The sequence below is a fragment of the Apteryx mantelli genome, chromosome 1 (assembly GCF_036417845.1).
Source record: "Apteryx mantelli isolate bAptMan1 chromosome 1, bAptMan1.hap1, whole genome shotgun sequence".
Classification (NCBI taxonomy): Eukaryota; Metazoa; Chordata; class Aves; order Apterygiformes; family Apterygidae; genus Apteryx; species Apteryx mantelli.
The window spans coordinates 92793466-92812161 of record NC_089978.1 but is presented as its reverse complement, the minus strand read 5'-3'; the positions used below and the strand labels follow the sequence as shown (position 1 = coordinate 92812161).

General features: G+C 35.7%; 1 protein-coding gene across 2 annotated transcripts in view; it reads right to left on the bottom strand.

Annotated features, from left to right (window-relative positions):
- Positions 1–4481: 4481 nt before the first annotated feature.
- Positions 4482–18696, bottom strand: part of GK (glycerol kinase) — a 37213-nt gene continuing 22998 nt past the window's right edge. The window contains exons 14-20 of one of the 2 annotated variants that reach the window (XM_067297507.1): positions 18355–18451; positions 16385–16469; positions 14216–14336; positions 12796–12939; positions 11659–11739; positions 10029–10115; positions 4482–6958 (exon numbers count right to left, since the gene is read on the bottom strand). In XM_067297507.1, coding sequence (XP_067153608.1) covers positions 6945–6958; positions 10029–10115; positions 11659–11739; positions 12796–12939; positions 14216–14336; positions 16385–16469; positions 18355–18451 — 629 coding nt within the window. In that variant the 3' untranslated portion in view covers positions 4482–6944. The remainder of the gene's footprint in view (positions 6959–10028; positions 10116–11658; positions 11740–12795; positions 12940–14215; positions 14337–16384; positions 16470–18354; positions 18452–18696) is intronic. The other variant, XM_067297514.1, reaches the window with a different exon arrangement.

Below are 18696 nucleotides of genomic sequence, written 5' to 3'. Positions count from 1 at the left end.
GTTCAAATGGCTTTTGAGTAAAAAACTTGCCTTCCTCAAATAAAGGAGTCCCAATGTGTGTTGGATCAGTGGTGTCTAGTTACTCAGCTGATCAAATAGGAGTTTTATTTTTACAATTAGAACTACATTTCCTTAACATCTCTGGTAGCAAAATGACAGTGGTGGTGAATCTGTTTTGGTTCTTTGGAAAATTTCAACCATATATGATGCTAGTAAAGATCACTCTAAGGAACAAAGGGGACTGGAAGAATCAAAAAGGGAGTCGGAAAAAGTCAATCGATCATACCAGCACACATGTCCAAATAATGTGATATTGTCACCTGAGGGTTTTTTAGCTGTTACAGTTAATTCCTTTATCATATACTTTAAAAGTTCGTCTTCACTGAAGAAAGATTACTTTTGCATAGACTATATTTATTCTACTGTTTAAATTAGAAGCATTGTGTGACTTGGCCTGAACAGTGATCCATTAAAATTGCTAGGAAAACTGTTGGGCTTAATTCAAGCCCAAGATGCCAAGGTTATTTCTGCAGAAGAGTTTCTTAATGAATAGAAATAAGAAAGCAGTAAAGCAATTCTGCCATGATAATGCAAAGATCATTTCCCACCTAAAATGCCAGCAATACCAGTAAAAGTGCAGCATTGCCACTATGTTTATGTGAAGACATACATGTGGGCACTAAGGTATCAACCAAAAAAAGTATCCTTATACCTATGGGTAGCATAGCTGTGCTGTGCTGGTGAAGGGCTATTGTGTGAGCCTGGCTTCAGCACTGAGGTTGGGATGGAGATATTTGAATTTATAAAAATACAAGTATACAATGTATCAATTTTTTTTTCCTCTCCTTAATGGTCATATCCTGGCTGAATATCAGAACTAGTACTCTATTCTTGTCATGATGTAAGCCAGATCCATAAAAAAACCTAAAAGATACTATCCTGAATCCCAACAAACACCTAATATTGTGGACTCCAATGAAACTTATTCTGATCATCCCTGTCTTTAGTGTTTCTTTTTGATTATCACTACATGGCTGCCTATCAAGATGCAAGAGGAAGAAATGGCTCTGTAAAGGTATGGTTGTGGTTATCCTTGGTTGTGTTCCTCTCATTTAGAGAACTTGATCCACCCTTCACAGGTGACTGCAAGTATGCAACATGCAGAGACATTTGCCAAAGGCAAATGAAGGGTGACAAAGAAGCAAGTGGAGAGATGAATCCATGCCTTATACATTACAAAACCTCTAACTTCCAAATAAGAAAAAAAAAACAAAAAAAGTGGCAGGGATCCTTATTACATCACTAATATCCACTTACATCTATTTCCTTCAGTACAGAACATCAGTTCATTTCAAAGTCCAGACAATGTCCAAGATTAAAAATCCATGGAGAAAAAGAAAGCATGTAATTATACTTTAATAACTTCTTTGGGCATATGGACATGTAGGTCCATGTATAATCTTAATACTGGGACTTTGTGACTTTTGGGTGAAATTTTATAACTTTAATAGTCTTAAGGTAATTTCTGTGAATGAGAAATACGAATTGCCACACCGTTTGTTTTTTAGACTTATGAAAGACTTCACCTCTTTCTTCATACATGTTTACTACTACCTGTTTACTGCAAACTAGTTTGGCAGTACTGATCTACATCTTGTAAATGACCTGCTCATATACTGATGTTATCTTTGTTTCTATTCTAAAGTAGTACAGCTGTGACTCACATTTCAGCAAAAATAACTTGAATATGATTTCAGCATTTTCATTTTGAGAAAACTGTGCCTAATGCTGCTTTGATGTGTGCAACAGATGCTACTTTGAAAGGTAAGTCAAGGTAACTGATATTTATCTTTATAAAGATATAACAAAATCTTCCAACAATTTCAGATATTTAAGGATATTCTGTATAACAATTTCATCTGACTGTTATGACCTTCACCCATCCGATTGCTTGTTATACTGATCCACTAGGGCATTAGCTAACACTACATTCTGAATTGCTAAAATTCTGGTGTATTTTCTCTACTGTTTCTAAGTGCTTATCTCACACACTGAATTAAAAAAAAAAATGCCTGGGTATTCCAATATACAATACGCCTCATTTGCACATCATTTGGGAATCAGAGTGAATTGCACACACTCATGAATAAGCAAATAATCTATTTCAAAATTAGCAAATAAGATCTTTCAGCACTACTATAATAGCACTATTATAATATGTTTAGCTAATACGAACATTTCCTTTACTTAACATTACAGTAATTTGACAAACCTTGTCTCATATACACTTGTTTGCTGGTATAATATCAGCATCCCTCCCCCCATCAGTTACTTATACCTGAGTCTTCTCCTAGCTGAGCAGCCCCAGCTCTCTCAGCCTCTCCTTGTGTGAGAGGTGCTCCAGTGCCTTCATCATCGTCATGGCCCTTTGCTGGACTCATCCTAGTAGCTCCATGTCTCTCCTGTACTGGGGAGCCCAGACCTGGATCCAGCACTCTAGGTGTGGCCTCACCAGTGCTGAGTAGAGGGAAAGAATCACCTCCCTCGACCTGTTGGCAATGCTCTTCTTAATGCAGCTCAGGATGCCATTGACCTCCTTTGACGCAAGGGCACATTGCTGGCTCATGTTCAACTTGTCCACCAGCACTCCCATGCCCTTCTCTGCAGAGCTGCTTTACAGCCAGTCAGCCCCAACCTGTACTGGTGCCTGGGGTTATTCCTCCCCAGGTGCAGGACCCTGCACTTCCCTTTGTTGAGCTTCATGAGGTTCCTCTCTGCCCACCTCTCCAGCCTGTCCAGGTCTCTCTGAATGGCAGCACAGCCCTCTGGTGTATCAGCCACTCCTCCCAGTTTTGTATCGTCAGCAAACTTGCTGAGGGTGTGCTCTGTCCCTTCATCCAGGTCCTTAATGAAGATGTTGAACAATATCAACCCTGGAGTACACCACTAGTGACCAGAGGCTCAGGGAATCTTTTACTTTGTGTGTGATAGGGATTAACTTGTCACAAATAGGTTTTGTAAACTTGAGCTATCAGTCTGTCCTCCCAGAAGACTGACTTATATATAGCAATATAATTTATTTCCCTGAAACTATAGAGAAAAAAAGAAACATTTCCATATCTTCTGCAACATATACACAGAGCACTGGGGGAAGATATTAACTTACTCAGGTTTGCTATCATCAGCTTTGATCACCATTGATCAGCAGAGAGAGCTTAGGAGAATAATTCTAGCAATGGTCCCATATTATTTCTATGCTTTAAAGAGCTGCTAGTCATTTGCCTGTGCTTATCTCTAGGATTTGTGTGTACTACTTCCATAAATGCCAGACAAGTATAACAACAAGAAAAAAAAAAAATCACACTGAACTTGTGCTTCATCTATTAATGGGGTGGCGTGCCAATAGCAACAGATTCAGGCTTCTTTAGATGGGAGGATTATTGGATGTAGACATGTGTATTAAAAAGTTTGTTTGCATATGGTTCCAATAATAGACTAGACATATTAGCTTTTGTTGAAAAGCATTTGTTTATACATGTAAATAAAACTTCATATCAAAGTAAGTGTAATTATCTGTACTAATTAGATTAATACTCTTCTGTTCTCATAATTCTCCTGAAGTTTCAGTATGCTCTTGTAAACACAGCTGAGGGCAAGGCTCTAATTTTGCCATTTGAAAGGAAAACTTTAACACCTCACAAGCAGAGGTAGAAGTCTGGTATTGAGTAATAATGTGTTAGCCAAATTTCTGTGATGATAATTTATATGATATTTAAGTGATTTGTTTCTGGCTCACAATAATTGGTTTTGATATATGGGACTATCGACTTCTTAAAGACTATGGCTGAAGGCTATATCCTTCGTACAATTATGCAGCAGTAGATATGTAAAATATGATTTTGATCCATATACAGGCAAAACAAAAAGAATCTGGCAGGCACACTGTGTAAATGTATCCTTTGGGGGGGGGGGATTTTGAAGGGAGTTGCTGTATACACATACCCCGTATTCTGTTTAAAAAAAAAATAGAAATTTCAGATGCTTCTAGATACTGCCTCCAGCAATGTTTTCTATTTCATTGACATTTCTCCTTCCCCTGATTCATAATAGCTTTTTAATCTTTAGCAGTATCACCAAACAATGTTGTTTGCGACCTTCAGACCAAAACTATATTAGGACTATGTCTCTCTTCATCTTCTTACTTGTATTTCCCTGCTTTTTCCTGAATAGGTGGGGGTTGAGGAAATCTGAGTTGTTCCTAATCCAATCTATGAAACTGAATATATCCCTAAAAAACACAACCCAGTATGACATATATTTGATCCATGTATCTCAGCAAGTTAGAGCATGTGTGTGTGTGAGACAAAGCGGAGGCTCTATTGTTTAATATGCCTCAGTGCATATTTATGGTCCTTATAAAAATATTAATGAAAATGTATCGGCAAGATAACATGCAAGAATAAACTGACAAAATATACCAGTTTGTTTATGGTATTTTAATACCAAGTGAATGAATTTCTCAAGTAAGAATTTATAAATCTGGTAATTTATAGGAAAAAAAATCACAGTTTTCTATTCACAAAAGCTACTTTTCAGCAGTTCTTCCCACACACAGTTTACAATTAATTTCAGCTATGTTGGTAGAAAGATTACAGTGGTGTGATATTCTTAAAAAATACTTGCAACAGCAATTGAAAATAAAATTATGGTATTTACTCAGCGAAAAAGTAATAGGAATTATGCTTCTCAGTAAAAGAGACATCAGAAAAAGCAGCAAAAAAAACCCCTCCTGAATAATACACGCTACTTTTTTCCCTTGCCACATACAACACCGGCAAAGGCAACACTTCAGCATTAATCATTCCCAGTTTCACTACTTCAGTATTTTTGGCAAGAAGTCATACTCAGAAGTCCAGTTATTGAGGTGTGCGCTGCCCTTGACCTGTGCACTCCAAAGGCTGCTGTTACTCCTGTTCCTTGGTGTAAGAAGGGATCATCAACAGCTCAGAGAAAAGGTAAGGAGTATAAAGATTTTTCTACAGATTCATGTTCATTTTTCACTCTTTGTTCACCTCTCCATACAAACCAGAAAACCTAGAAGTTTCAGTTGCACCTCATATTCAGGTATTTATAGGAGTTGTGGATTAGAATGTTGGTGTTATATTTTCACCTGTGCATAAAAATCCCCTCAGCTGAATTTATACATGCAAACACAGGAGCAAAATATTCCTTCTCTAACTTCTTAATTAAAAGTCACATTTTCAAAGGTCATTGCACTTGACAATAAAAAGGCAATTAATATGCATTTGATATTAAATATATCGTACAGACCTGAATTTCTGTGCAATTCATTACTTCAGACACATATATTTAACACTTTTTAAAACTAAACCTCTATTTACAGTTGAATGAAGAAAAACAAACTTTGTCAAAGAATAACTTTTTTCTTAAGACAAAAATCTTTAAGAACAAACACGCGCAAAAACCCCACTCCCTTTAACTCCTAGTGCATTTAAACACATCTTTGTAATTTGTTTTGAAAGTCATTGTTCCCACATTTAACCTCAATATCATTCTATAACGATCTAGTGACACTGTACAAGAACATGTTTTCTCTGACCTGTCCAATAAAGCTGGCATTTCTCATGCTGTCGATACCAACAGGGAAGCTGAAGTTAAGATTGTTGCCTCACTCTATGTATGGAGGATCTAAAGTTTCAAAGTGGATGCAACTCAGTTTTCAAGTGCATTGCCTCTGAATTCCAGTGGCCAGTTTCGGGTGCCAAGTGCTTATAATTCCAAGCCAGGTTTTTGGGTTGATCCAGCATATTTTGGGACAACTTGCTGTTAAAACTATGGACATGGAAATTGAAAGGGAGATTTTGGTCCCTGAGATATACTAAATGAGATCAAGAACTAAAGCACTGATATTTAATTGGGAGTGGACCCTCTATAAGGAAAACTAATTCAGTTTTGACTTTTGAAAGTTTAACATATAATCACTAAAACATCCTTAAGCAGGATGACAAAAACATATGCAGTATTGGTCAAGAAAAGTACATTGTTCAGAGTAATTTTAAGAGTTATCAGCTACAGAGGACTAAGATGTTCTCCTCTGAATTGCATGCTGTATGAAATTTGTCTTTCAAAACAAACTGGCAAGAACATGAAACACAGTCTTAACTGAAATGTCTATTTACTCCTACCTCTTTAAAGATACAGTTACAGGACTTAGTGTCTTAAATACTTATTAATAGGCAAACTGGCTACATATGCCAGAAGCCAAACCAAACCTCCATTTAACTTTGTGATCAATTATTTTGATAGTACTCTGGTGACCATATCTGCAACCTTTTCATTGCCAAACCAGTGGCAACGTGTGCCACTGAAGACACATTTTGAGCTAGTGTTTAAAAGGTTTTTACAATTAAAGGTGTCTCAGACCAATGGCCACTAAAATAACACATCTTTGGCAACCATAGAAATATGATAGGTAATCCATAGCAGCTGGAAGAAATATTATAAGATGTTTACAAAGTTCTATAGTACATCATTATAGCTTTCTGCACTGCATTTTATAAAGTACCAAAATGCTGGAAAGGATAGAAAAACATCTGAAATTACCCCAGAAGTTTTTTAAGTGACAACTTTCTCAAACAAAGCTAGAGCTTCTGAAATTTTAAAATTTCATGATGTGAGATAGTATCATGTGAGATAGTCAACACAAAGGCTTTCAGTGCAGCTGGAGTTGATGGGGAAGGGAGCAGAGAAGTGACAGGATGATGACCAAGTTTCAGTATACCACTGGGCTGCTCAAGGCCTGGCAACAGATGGGTTCATAAATGGATTTAGTCACACAAACAGTATAATCACATTGGTGGTGGAATCTCTTCATACATAACACAAAAGAAATCAGCTGCATCCAGGTAATCCATTAAGTAGTCTCATTTATCAGTACCTTAAATAGGAAAGAATATGTATTAGTAGCATAGAATTTACCCTAAAACATTTATAACACTCTATAATACAGCTGAGCTATAGAAGGAGTTCAGTACAACCATCCTTTGTTTTCAGTTAATGCTAGAGAGGCAATAAAAAATTATATGTATCTTGTGCCACAACTGCACATATGTAAGCCAACATTCTTAAGTGTGTGGGATGTGCATACAGCAGGAGAGAAGAGACCATGTTAATTAAGATAGGTAAACTTTTAACAAGTAGAAGAATTGAGGTAGGGTATTCTAAGCCTAGTATTTTCTGAATATGAGCTCAGCTTTCAGAATATGAGAAATATTACTGCAACTAACTTGTAGAACTGCATAGTGATCCCTATATATAAATTAGTTTGCAATTTGGCGGTAATTATCACAACCCAAAAGACTAAAAAGGAAAAACGGAATCTTAGAAAAAACAAAGCACTAAGAGTATTTAGGCAGGAGGAATATGACATCACTACCAGTACTGACACCTTATTCTGTGGGGATAAAGTCAAAGGACTTTAGATCCCATATATAACTAATTCTCTGTTTTTATGCCTCACTTGGGCCAATTTAAGCATACAAAGGCACTTCTTTAAATTTAAGTCTAAGAGAATAATATTATTTTCAGTCAACCCCTCTCCTTGCCCCCTCAAAAAGTGTATAGCTACACAGTAGGTTGAAACCTCTCAGGTATCCAGTTCCAAAACTAGTTTGAAAGACCGGCAAAATCTTTGCATAAAGACTCCAATTGCTACATACAACCTGTTTTAATAGTGAAATAAAATAAAATATCGGTCATTTCTTCACTGGAAAGAAAAAGAATGAAGATCATAAAGTAATTGATCTGATTTTGATGAAATCATGAAATGATATGAAATGCAGCATTGTTCTTCCCATTCAGTCATCAGGTAGTGCATGAAAAAGCAGTTAGTTTAGCGGTTCCCTACATTGTTTTTTTGCAACATTAGTGTTGTCTATTCTGCCACAGAAGATTTTTCCCTCACATTTTAGCAGTTGCAAAATCATAGCCCTGCCCTAGAGAGACATGTTTAATAATAGCACTGTTGCCATGCAAGACTTGCTGCTGTTTCAGCACATGAAGGATGAATTCAATCTTCAGTAGATTCAATCCTCAAACTTACTATACTGATGACTGCCTTGGAGTTCCAGTGTTTCATCAAAAGATAAAATGTAACAAATTAATTGAGTTCCAGTATTGAAGTTAGAAGGAAAACCTGGTCAGCTAGTTCTGTCTTTTAAAAGCAAAAGGAGATTTATCAGAGTAAATGTCTAAGGGGGAAGCAGTTGTGTTCCCATCAGCAACAAAAGTTCTATATCATGTTCTATCCTAACACACAGCTGAGCAAAACTACAACCTGCACATATCATCACCGATGCTAGTCCTATTTAGACATTAAAAAAAAAAAAAAAAAAAAAAAAAAAAAAAAAAAGACCTGGAAGTTTCTTGCAACTTCTCCTGTTCTCAACCTTACCATGTAAATTACATATGAAAACCCCTTAATAGTTACTGTTATTTGAAAACAAGAGCAAAAATAGGTTCTGAAGGCCAGAGTGGATTGAGATGAATATGTTTTCCATTTATGAGAAAGAAAAATGCTGATAAGCTAAGGAAAAGGAGAGAAAGTCTGTTTTCATGGGTTCCAACAGTACAAGTTAGATATATGTGTAGGTTACTGATTAGTTGCTTTCAAAAAGTAATAAACTCAGAATTTAAATTGCTTATCTGCCCACTTAATATTGCTTTTGATATTATTGTAGGTATACCCCATTTGGTCAAGAACTTGACCCACAATTAACATTCAAGTTGCTTAGTTCAGCTTGTTAAAAATTTACCCACTTATTCTCAGTTGGTTTTATTATGCTCTTCATAATCAAGATTGTTCTCATTTACAGATACATTCCAGAGTTCGTAAATCAAAGTCAATCCATTTGTTCAGTTTGTTTTTTACTGAGCATTTGATTAGTTTGATTTTAGTTCTCCTATAAGCTCAGACAGTCTCTTCATGCAAGGAAAAATAAATTGAATGGTAAATTCAGGCTGAATGACTAAAAACAAAATACAAACACATAACCATAGGAGCATGCTCGAGTCTTTAACAGTCTCTTTAATTAAAAAAGAAGTCCCCCCCAAGAAAACAAACACACCCGAAAAGCCCACTAAGAAATAATAATAGCTATACTGTAAAATATTTTCTTTGGGATGAAATTCTAAAACACAAAAACTACAAACAAATGACATCGCCATATAAACTTCTTTTTCTTACCATATGAATACGTTAATAAAGTGTCTTATTTCTGGCACAAGTAACTAGCACTGTTAACTTCAGTAAGAACTTTCTTTTAAAATAAAATATATATTAATAAGTTAAAGATGCATCTTCATTGCATATGCACACAGTCCCTTTCCCTTAAAACACTTTTTGTGGATAGGTTTATCAGGGTTTCTTCTCTTTATACAAAATGAAAATCACTTATCCATCAAGAGCAAAGTAGAAAACAAGTATTCTATAGATTTAGTGGAAGAAGTTTTCTCTCCATACAATAGTTCCAAGGGGACCAGAAAAAGGGGTACATGAAGCCTTTCAGGGACAGAAGAGAAGCCTTCCTTTTAGTTTAACTGGATCCTCAAAATGATTTTTAATTTTATGAGAACTACAAGAAAAAGGATGGAACCTCACTCTAACTGTAATGCAGGCAGTGCAAAACTCTGCTAGGCTGCTCCAACCTATTACCTTTTTATAACCTGTACACAATCTGCAGCAGCTAGATGAAGGGAAGGGCTAGTTCAAGGTTTCATGTACTTCTAACATGAATTTCATGGCACGTGACGATGAATTTGAGATAGCTTTCACTTGGTTTCCTTAAGTACTATATGTATAATTCACAACCTTATAAACAGTCGTGTGCATGAGCAACAAAAATCATCAGTCACTTTTGCTGAAAATAAACAGAGAGAAGACAAAAAGCCCCAACACTTAAACTAGTGTAGATAGCTTTTAAAATGATCTAGTTCAAACAACAACTAACCTGAGATGTACTTTGCTCCGATTAACATTATCATGCTACTCATAATAAAAAAACCCAAAGGCAGACTACAGAAGATACTAGTGTCACCTGATGTCATCCAGGGGAAGGTGTTTCCAGTCAAGCAAATCAAAAGAGAAATATATATATAAATTGCAATATATGTGTTAAAAATCATATGAACAGCAAAAAGTAACAAATGTAGTGATGTCTGCAGAAAAGCTAAAAAAGTTTGTGCATAACCCCCCATAATAATTTGAAATAGGCTTGCATCATAAGAGTTTAAATCCAAATTCTGTTGTTAGAACTGTTTAGGTTGAGCACATTTCTAGTATTCTTCAATCTTAAATGCTCCTAACAGGCAGAAAGCAAAGTTTCAAAATAAGAACAAAGAAATAGATGTAATTTTTTCCCCCAGTGGTAAAATAGGTAATCACTGAAGGTAGATTTTGATGAACATCCCTTTTTCACATTAGCTGAAAAGCAAGATCTAGTTTTATTTTCTGTAAGATAGAATTTTTTATGCTTCAAAAGGAAACAAAGATAAATAGGTAAGATACACATCAACATGGGATTTTAGGATACATAATACAGAGTTGAGATGTAAGGTTACTAAATAATAATGGACAATACTGAAATGAATCTTGTTACTTGTGCTAACATACCTATTTGCCTTCTAGACAGGATTGAGAGAATTGTTTGTACAACCACAGTGTTAAATAAGATACTTAAATGAATATATAGTATCACAGAAGGAAAATTTTAGCTTTATCTTTCAGTAATAGTTAGACACTTCATGCAGCTGTAACTGTGGATTCTGGGGGGAGTTTGCATTTTGAAGATACTTTAAAATTTTATACTTCTCATTCTAGCAGCTTATTTAGCTTAAGTGAGACAAAATTAAATGAAGATAAAGCCTACAAATGACATGAAGTTTGATTCAGGCCTGAAAAGTTATCCTGAAATGGTGCAGAAATATAAATTCAAATTACAGATGACAGAAGACTGCAGCTTTAATTCAAACCTGACAGATGCCTCTAATTCAGAAGAAAGATCCTGTTTAGTCCCTCATAAGAGTTTGTACATTCTCTGTATGTGCGCAATAGGTCTGTGCAACTCTTTACTTTATGATAACTTCTTAGTTATCATAACTTAGTTCTTGTGGGTCAAACAGATTTTGAGATGGTTATCTATCCCTCCTTCCTATACAGCATATGATAAAGCAAGATATAGCAAGAAAAATCACAGGATGAAACTTTTCTCTTTTGCAACATGAGGATGTAGTATAGGAAAGTTTAAGAAATCACTGCACTAACAGTCTCAGCATTGTGCTGAATCTATTATTTTAGGAAGGATTTTTTTTAAACCAAAGCAATTCTGCAAAGCCTGCAGTTTAGTCCTGATTTAATGTCCTCTGTGTTTAGAGGCCTACAAGATGCTGCTTGTGTCCTTTTCAAGAGTTAAAGCCTCTCTATCTCCTGCTTTGTTTCCACAGCTCTTATAAGTAATAGTTTTCAAATCAATTGAATAGACCAGTGATGGTATGAACAGAAATGGTCATGAATCTCAAGATTAATTACCTGAGTTAACTGGCCAATTAACAATACTCAACCTGCATTAATCATTGGTTTACCATTTGAAGGAGCTTCAGATGTCTCCCAGCCCATAGATTTCATTACAGCTTTTTTCCATCTGGCATAACGATATTCACTTTCTGAAATTGAGAAATCAGCAAATAGAAAAGCCTATGAATTTATATGAATACCATCACAAATATTTAAGAAGCAGAGACTACAGTCTTGGCTTTCTATACTTCTGCATACAATAGTTTGTCTGCACACCCCCCCCCCCAAAAAAAAAAGAAAAAGAAAATGCAAAGTACTGTTTGAATAGATTAAAAAAAATGCCTAGTAAGGAGAAATAAATCTTAAAAACAACTTTGTGCCTGTTCACCAATAACCAGATTTATAAGTAGGAAGAAATGAAACAATTGTTATTCGTGTAGAAGCCCTCCAGGGATGAAAACAATGAAGTATGGATTATAGCAGTAATTATAATCAAAATGGGAAGTAAACCAAAAACCTGTACAAAAAGTTAAAAAATAATTAAAGAGACAAAAATGCATTTGTCATACACACGCGATAATTATTATGTCAAGCACATGCTTTCTTGTCTCTAGAAGCACTTAAGAACTGATGAAAGAGTTAGCTAAAAAACAATGATTGGTGTAGGCTTTTTAAAGCCTAAAGAGTCTCCTAAAATTTAGCTTGACCTTTCTACATCTGTGAAAACTCATAAATGTACAGGAGCTTTAGGAGACACCATCTCAGTGAAAAGCTTTCAAGACTGAGAAATGAAAAGCCAACACAGGTTTCTCTGTTTTCACTTCATATAAATCAAAACCCACTAATTGCAATACCATGTGCCAAACTTTAAAAACAAAACAAAAAACCCACATACAAACAAAAACCCACCACCCAAAGAAAACAGCACACAAGCTGTTTTCCACTCCACTCCACTCCCTATGGATTATGACATTTAAACCTTTTTCCAGTCTTACTAGTTAACAAATGACCAAAATAATAAGCAGAATGCACTGTTTTCTAAACAAAACACTGCAAAGCTGATCTTCATCATTTGTGAGGATAATTACACATAGCTGTTTTTATATAGCTGTTTTTATATCAGTATATATCAGAATTCAACAAAGAAAAAACCCTGATCTATTGTACATAAAATTTCAAGTTTGCAAGCTCTTGGAGGTTTTTACCCTCTGGGTTGATCTGTGGTTCAAATCGTTCACATGTCACTGCTGTCAAATCTCCAGGATTCAGACTCCAAATTCCAACTCCTTCTGCAGCTCCTGCTGCCATAGCAGCTCCTAGAGCTGTTGTTTCAGGCATTGATGGCTTTACTGGAGTAAACCAGAGAGAAGGCATGACAGTTTTTCATGAAGGTCAATTTGATGGCATCAGAACTATATTCTTGTGTATACATCTAGAGTGATCTATACTTTATATAACTATAATATATTATGTAAGCTTCCCTTAGGTTTATCATCTGCAAATCTCATTTTATTACCAATCTTACAAGATTATGACACTAACTTCACCTCTGAGTCTTCCAAGTCTCTGAAATACCTTGGATCACCACTTCCTCCAAGAGAGGAGCATGCAGTTGCCCCATTTTCATACCACGTGTATGGCTGCTGACTTCAACCACCAATTTCCTTGGTGTATTCCTGCTAATAATGAGATATTTTGTGGTCCTCTCTCTCCCTCCCCAAAGCAGTGATCTCTGGCTTGTTAGTCTTGTTCCCATGCTCTAGATACTTAATTTTATTAAAGCATTTATACTTAGAAAAGAAGTCTTAAAAGAGGTTATACACCTCTACTTACTAGTTTGTTCACTTTCCACAGACACTGTAGAAGATCATCCTACCCTCAAGGTGTTAGTGTTAAATCTGTTCCATTAACTCTTGAACTGCCTCCTTCTCTGCTTCAGGCAGAGGATCCTTTAAAAGCTGATTTTATTGATCACGTTCTTTCATCTGATAACTATTAAACACTGATAATGCGAAACTTGTGTATCGTGTATCATTAAAGGCAAGCTATAATCTCCCTAGAGTTATAACTTTTCACTAGTTTGCTAATACTGAAGTGTCTCATATGTTTATGCTTAAGAGACATCATGATGTTTTTCTGAATAATTTTCTAGAAGTTGCATATTAGGGGAGATTAGGCAAGATTAGTACTTTCATACAACAAATTATCATTCATCAGTGTAGCTGAGGATGTATAATATCCTGATGTCATTCAGTGATATACTGCATCCTTAAGAATGCTAACGTATAACTTGCATTATTCGACAACTCTATATCTGTCAGACATATTAAAATATGTCTTGAGAAAGATGCATGCTTTTCACTGATACTGAAATGCTCCAATTCACTTCAAGTGAAGTGAAGGTATAATATTTCAACAAGAGAAACAAGAGTCAGGGATTCTCTAGAAAAATGATTCTCAACATTTGATGTATAATCCAGTAACTTTTTCTGCAAAAAGAATATTCACAAGTAGCAGTAAAAGACCAGCAAGAAAAAAAGCCAACCAACTGGTCCTCATTAGCCATTACAAGTCAATGCTTTTTTCACATTTAAAAAGAAAACAATAGTTGTACTTTCATCTTACCTACTGGAATACAGAGAATGTCTGATTGGAGTTGCATGAGAACTTTGTTATTGGTCATTCCTCCATCTACTTGCAACTGGCTTAGTGGTATCCCACAGTCCTTGTTCATAGCATCTAAAATCTTAAGTAAGATTAATATATGTTATGACTGAACTATAGAGAAATCTATGAAATCCTCTGTGTATAAAACACTGATAAATCAGTTTTTGCTAATGAGTGTAAAACAAATAATTCTCTCCCTGCAAATATACAGCTTCAAGTTCTATTCATCAAGAGGGCAAAATGGAACTAGTGACAGTACAGATTTGTTTAATATAGAGCAAGTGCATTCAGTTTATATCAGAAATCTTAGTGCAGGGAATATTTTTCCTGTGATGCTATAAACCTAGCCCTGTATGTTTCTTACAGGGTCTGAGAAGAACTTCAAAGAAAACCTGATGGCAACTTACTAGGCAGAAGACGACAACTACAGCCTTCATCAAAGCTGACCTAGGAAGAAGTACTCCTGAATGGAGTCCTTTAGCTGACTACAAGTTGTCTAGTTGTCTACTGTCTCTAATTTGATACTTTAAAGAATGGTGAAATTACATTGTTCGAACTGGCAACCTGGAAGACAGTTCAGTAGGAACTGCTGAACACTGAACAATTTTGAAAGAGCAATCTCTTCAGATATTTTTGATTACTCAGTGAAAATTGAGAATTTTACATTTCATTAGACTGTGAGAATAAACTGTTAGTGTAATTGTTGGTAAAATTCTGATTCCTTCTTTTGAGCATGGTGGATAGCTGAAAATATGTGGAAAGTGTTCAACTGTTTGCAAGGGATAACTAAGAGCACAGTATTTAATTCACTGATACCTATACCTATCAATGTGCTTTTTAACAGATCTGTAACACAAGAAATTGTTTCTGAAAAGACAGAACTAACAATATACCTTTTAAAAATGTACATATGTTTTATCTGTGTCACTAGGAGTTAATCTACTGATTTAGGTGTGCCTAGTAGACCTATTCAGGTGCTCCTATAATTATGATAAAAGCACATTGACTAAAGTATGAGAAAGTATCAGATTGGTTCAAATAGTTAACTTCACCCTCAGTCTGAAAGCTTTTTCCCCTCCCTCCTACTCCCAGCCACATGACCTGTCTCTTTTTCTGACATTTGCTTCACTGAGCTATTACATGAGAGGGAATGGATGGGAGGAGGAACAAGGAAAGAGAGGAACAGACCACACACTGGGCTATCAGGTCAGTCCCTTGTAACTTCAGCCTGATTTCTGGTATCAGAGATATACGCTACTTGCAGGCTCCTTCATGGCTTTCTGAGGACTCAGAGCCATCTAGCACAGTTTCAAAAGCAGATGCCTGCATGAAGATTTTGGCTGTCTTTTCCATGGAAGTACTCTTTACTCTGCTCTTTGACACTACAGAATTACTAAGCTGCTTTCCTCCTCTCACACAGATTTAGTTGGGTATTATTTTAAACCTCATTGTTAATAATAACATCAGTTTAAAAACATGCAATCAAATTAAGGTTTGACTGTTACATTTTGGGGTCTAGGACTGTCATTTTCTCCTCTATTTGTACAGAACACAAGAAGGAGCATAAATTAATAGGGAGTGGTAATATAACCATTTCTTAATGCTCAGAACATAGAGGTCCCCTTGGATTTGGTGGAAAGATTCATTTCTTCACTGAGAATTTTGGTTTGCTTTTGCAGAATGCTGGCAAAGGCAATAAGAAACCCATTTTTGTTCTTGGGTACCAATACAAGCCTTCTCTGTCACAGCAGACAGTATAAACTGTAGTCTCACATGTTGTAGAACAAATGCAAATTTTAGTTATGGCATTGGCCTTGTCATTGGATTGCTTCCATGTTTTGCCTCTCATGATATTCACAAAATATGCTCACCTTATTTTAACAGGTGATAAAATGCAACATTGCCCAAGTAAATAATGTACCAGCCAACCAGATCATTGCAGCCAAGTCCACAGGAACAATTCTTCAACATTAGCACCATATAAAGAGAAAAAATAGTATCCAAGCATAATATAAAGTGTATCATTAATCTTCATTAAGTCTTTTCAATCCTCTATTCCTGAAGAGTTACAGTCCCTGGTATCATACTAATTTACAATGAATTTATTAAGACCTAATTTGTCTTTACCTCTCGTGTTTGAAAGCAGACAGCTTCTAGTGCAGCAAAGGCGATGTGATTTTTATTTGTAAACTGAGTAAGGCCACAGATAATACTGTTGAAGAGAAAGAAAAGAAAAATGCAACAGTTTGAACACGCATCTTTATCAGAAAATATTTCAGACCTAGGCCTGATAGTTAAAAATTCTTTCAGTTCCACTGTATGAGGAATGATTTTTAATATTAAAAGCTTATTTCTTTCTAATCTAAACTCTTTTCTTTCTATAATAAGCTGTCTGCCTGATAAACATATTTTCAGTGCCCATTCAACACAATTCATTGCCATCAATTAAAATTTTATTGTCAATTTGCATGCAAATGGGTGCATAGCCACACACACATACATGCACACACATTCTAGTTGTTCTTCCTTTAAAAAAGGAGAATGTATTAACTAGGCTGATTTTTCTTTAAAAAAAGTATCTCGCCTATCACTAAATCTTATCAAATTCTCTCACACATTCGATTCCTAAGGAAAAGCCCTACTGGGTCAGTGATGTGCTCTAAATGCTTAAAGTTGTTATCAGATCTATTCTGAATATTAGTTGCTTCAGCACCTTCAAAGAAAATTTTGGATATAGAAATTATGCTACATCATGAGTAAGCTGGATTCAGTCAATGTATTCTGAACTGCAGAGCAAATGATCATCCTTTTATTCTATTTCCACATCCGAAAGATACATTAACATAGTACAAAGAAATGCAGCTTTATTTGGTGCTGGATACATCCAATATCAAAGATATTAAAGGACATTTTAAGTTTTTGCCATTCCAAGAATCAGTTTTTGAAAGCTAAAGAGTTAAGCACTGTGGTCTGAAAAATCATAAAAACAGGTAAGTCAAAGATAATTTTTCTGTAATTACAAAAAGTACCTAAATTCTAAAGATGAGACTACTCAAAATCTTGGGAACTGGATATCCTTTAAGATTTTTTTTTCATTTTAGCAAAGTTTTATTTTAAAATGTTATGCTTCTGTAACTCTTATGGCATGGTCTGATTCCAGCAACAGTAGGCAAACTCACAATAGCAGAAAATAGAAGTAGAAGAATATTGTTTGAACTAGTCGTTCTAACTATTACCAGTTAGTTAGTCTTAATCACGAGGAAAGTTGTTGGAAGGGATTGTCCTAAAGAGTTATTAATAGATTGGAAAGTGAAGGAGAGCTGGACTTAGGGGAGGGAGAGGGAGGGAGAGAGAACAAGAGGGGAAGGAATTAAGTAGCCTGTATCTGAGATAGTGAAAGCAGCAACAACGGGGAGCTGAGCTCACAAAAATTAATCAGCATTAAATTCTTCACTTTCTACTTTTGTTGCCTGACAGTTCACAGGTATGCACACTTTCTCTTTCATGAGATTAAAATCTCTTCAGAACCACAAACATGTGAAGAAAAAAAAAAAAAGTAGGACCCTCAGTAGTGAAAATGATAGAACTATCCTGTAATCATCCTCCAAAATCCACAACTCAGTCCAAATGGTATCCCTGCTGACTCCCTCTCTTGTTTTTTGGTTAGGGGAAGTAGCTGAGCTAGCTAATTCTAGTCCTTTCTACCACACCAAATATCTTTCTTGGGAAAAGATACTGTGTATAGTCATTCATCTTTCTCAAGATTGGTGGTTTTCCATATTTTCATACTAAGACTTAATTTTAGTGAGGGTTGGGTGTATACAGCCTGTGTTAGTGAATTATTACACCTCCTTTATTCTAGAATTTTCTTCCTGTGAAGGCTGAATTTCCACTGTTCCTTCTTTTTCTCCCAGCAGCTGTTGCTGTTTTGAATACAAGCATCCTCTGTTTCTCTGTGGAAGATATCACAGAGAATGAAGTATCCTGACACACCAAAGGAGCAAAAAAATCTGAGTTCACAAAACTGAAGGGACCAGTGTTAATGTTTGCAAATAATTGAATATTCCTGCAAATGCAGTGTTTAATCAGATCCTTACCCCCTTGCACTGGGTTCCCAGTATGGTGCGTACAGTCCTGAAAATGCTGGCACAAAGTAGCAGCCATAAGAAGTCCCCGCTTCTGCAGCCAGTTTTTCTAGTGCACACACACACAAACAGTCTTTACATAGCTTTTCACAACTGTACCAGCACTTAAATATGACACTTAAGGTGTTACTTAAATAGGGTATATTTCAGAATATGTAAAGTAGCTACAAAAATAACCAAGACATATACAACTAGAAAATACAAATAATTCTGACATTCTGTTCATTAACTATTTATCCATTTGCAGCATTATAAGTGGAAGATGGGGCATAAGGGACTGTGGGATATGTCAAA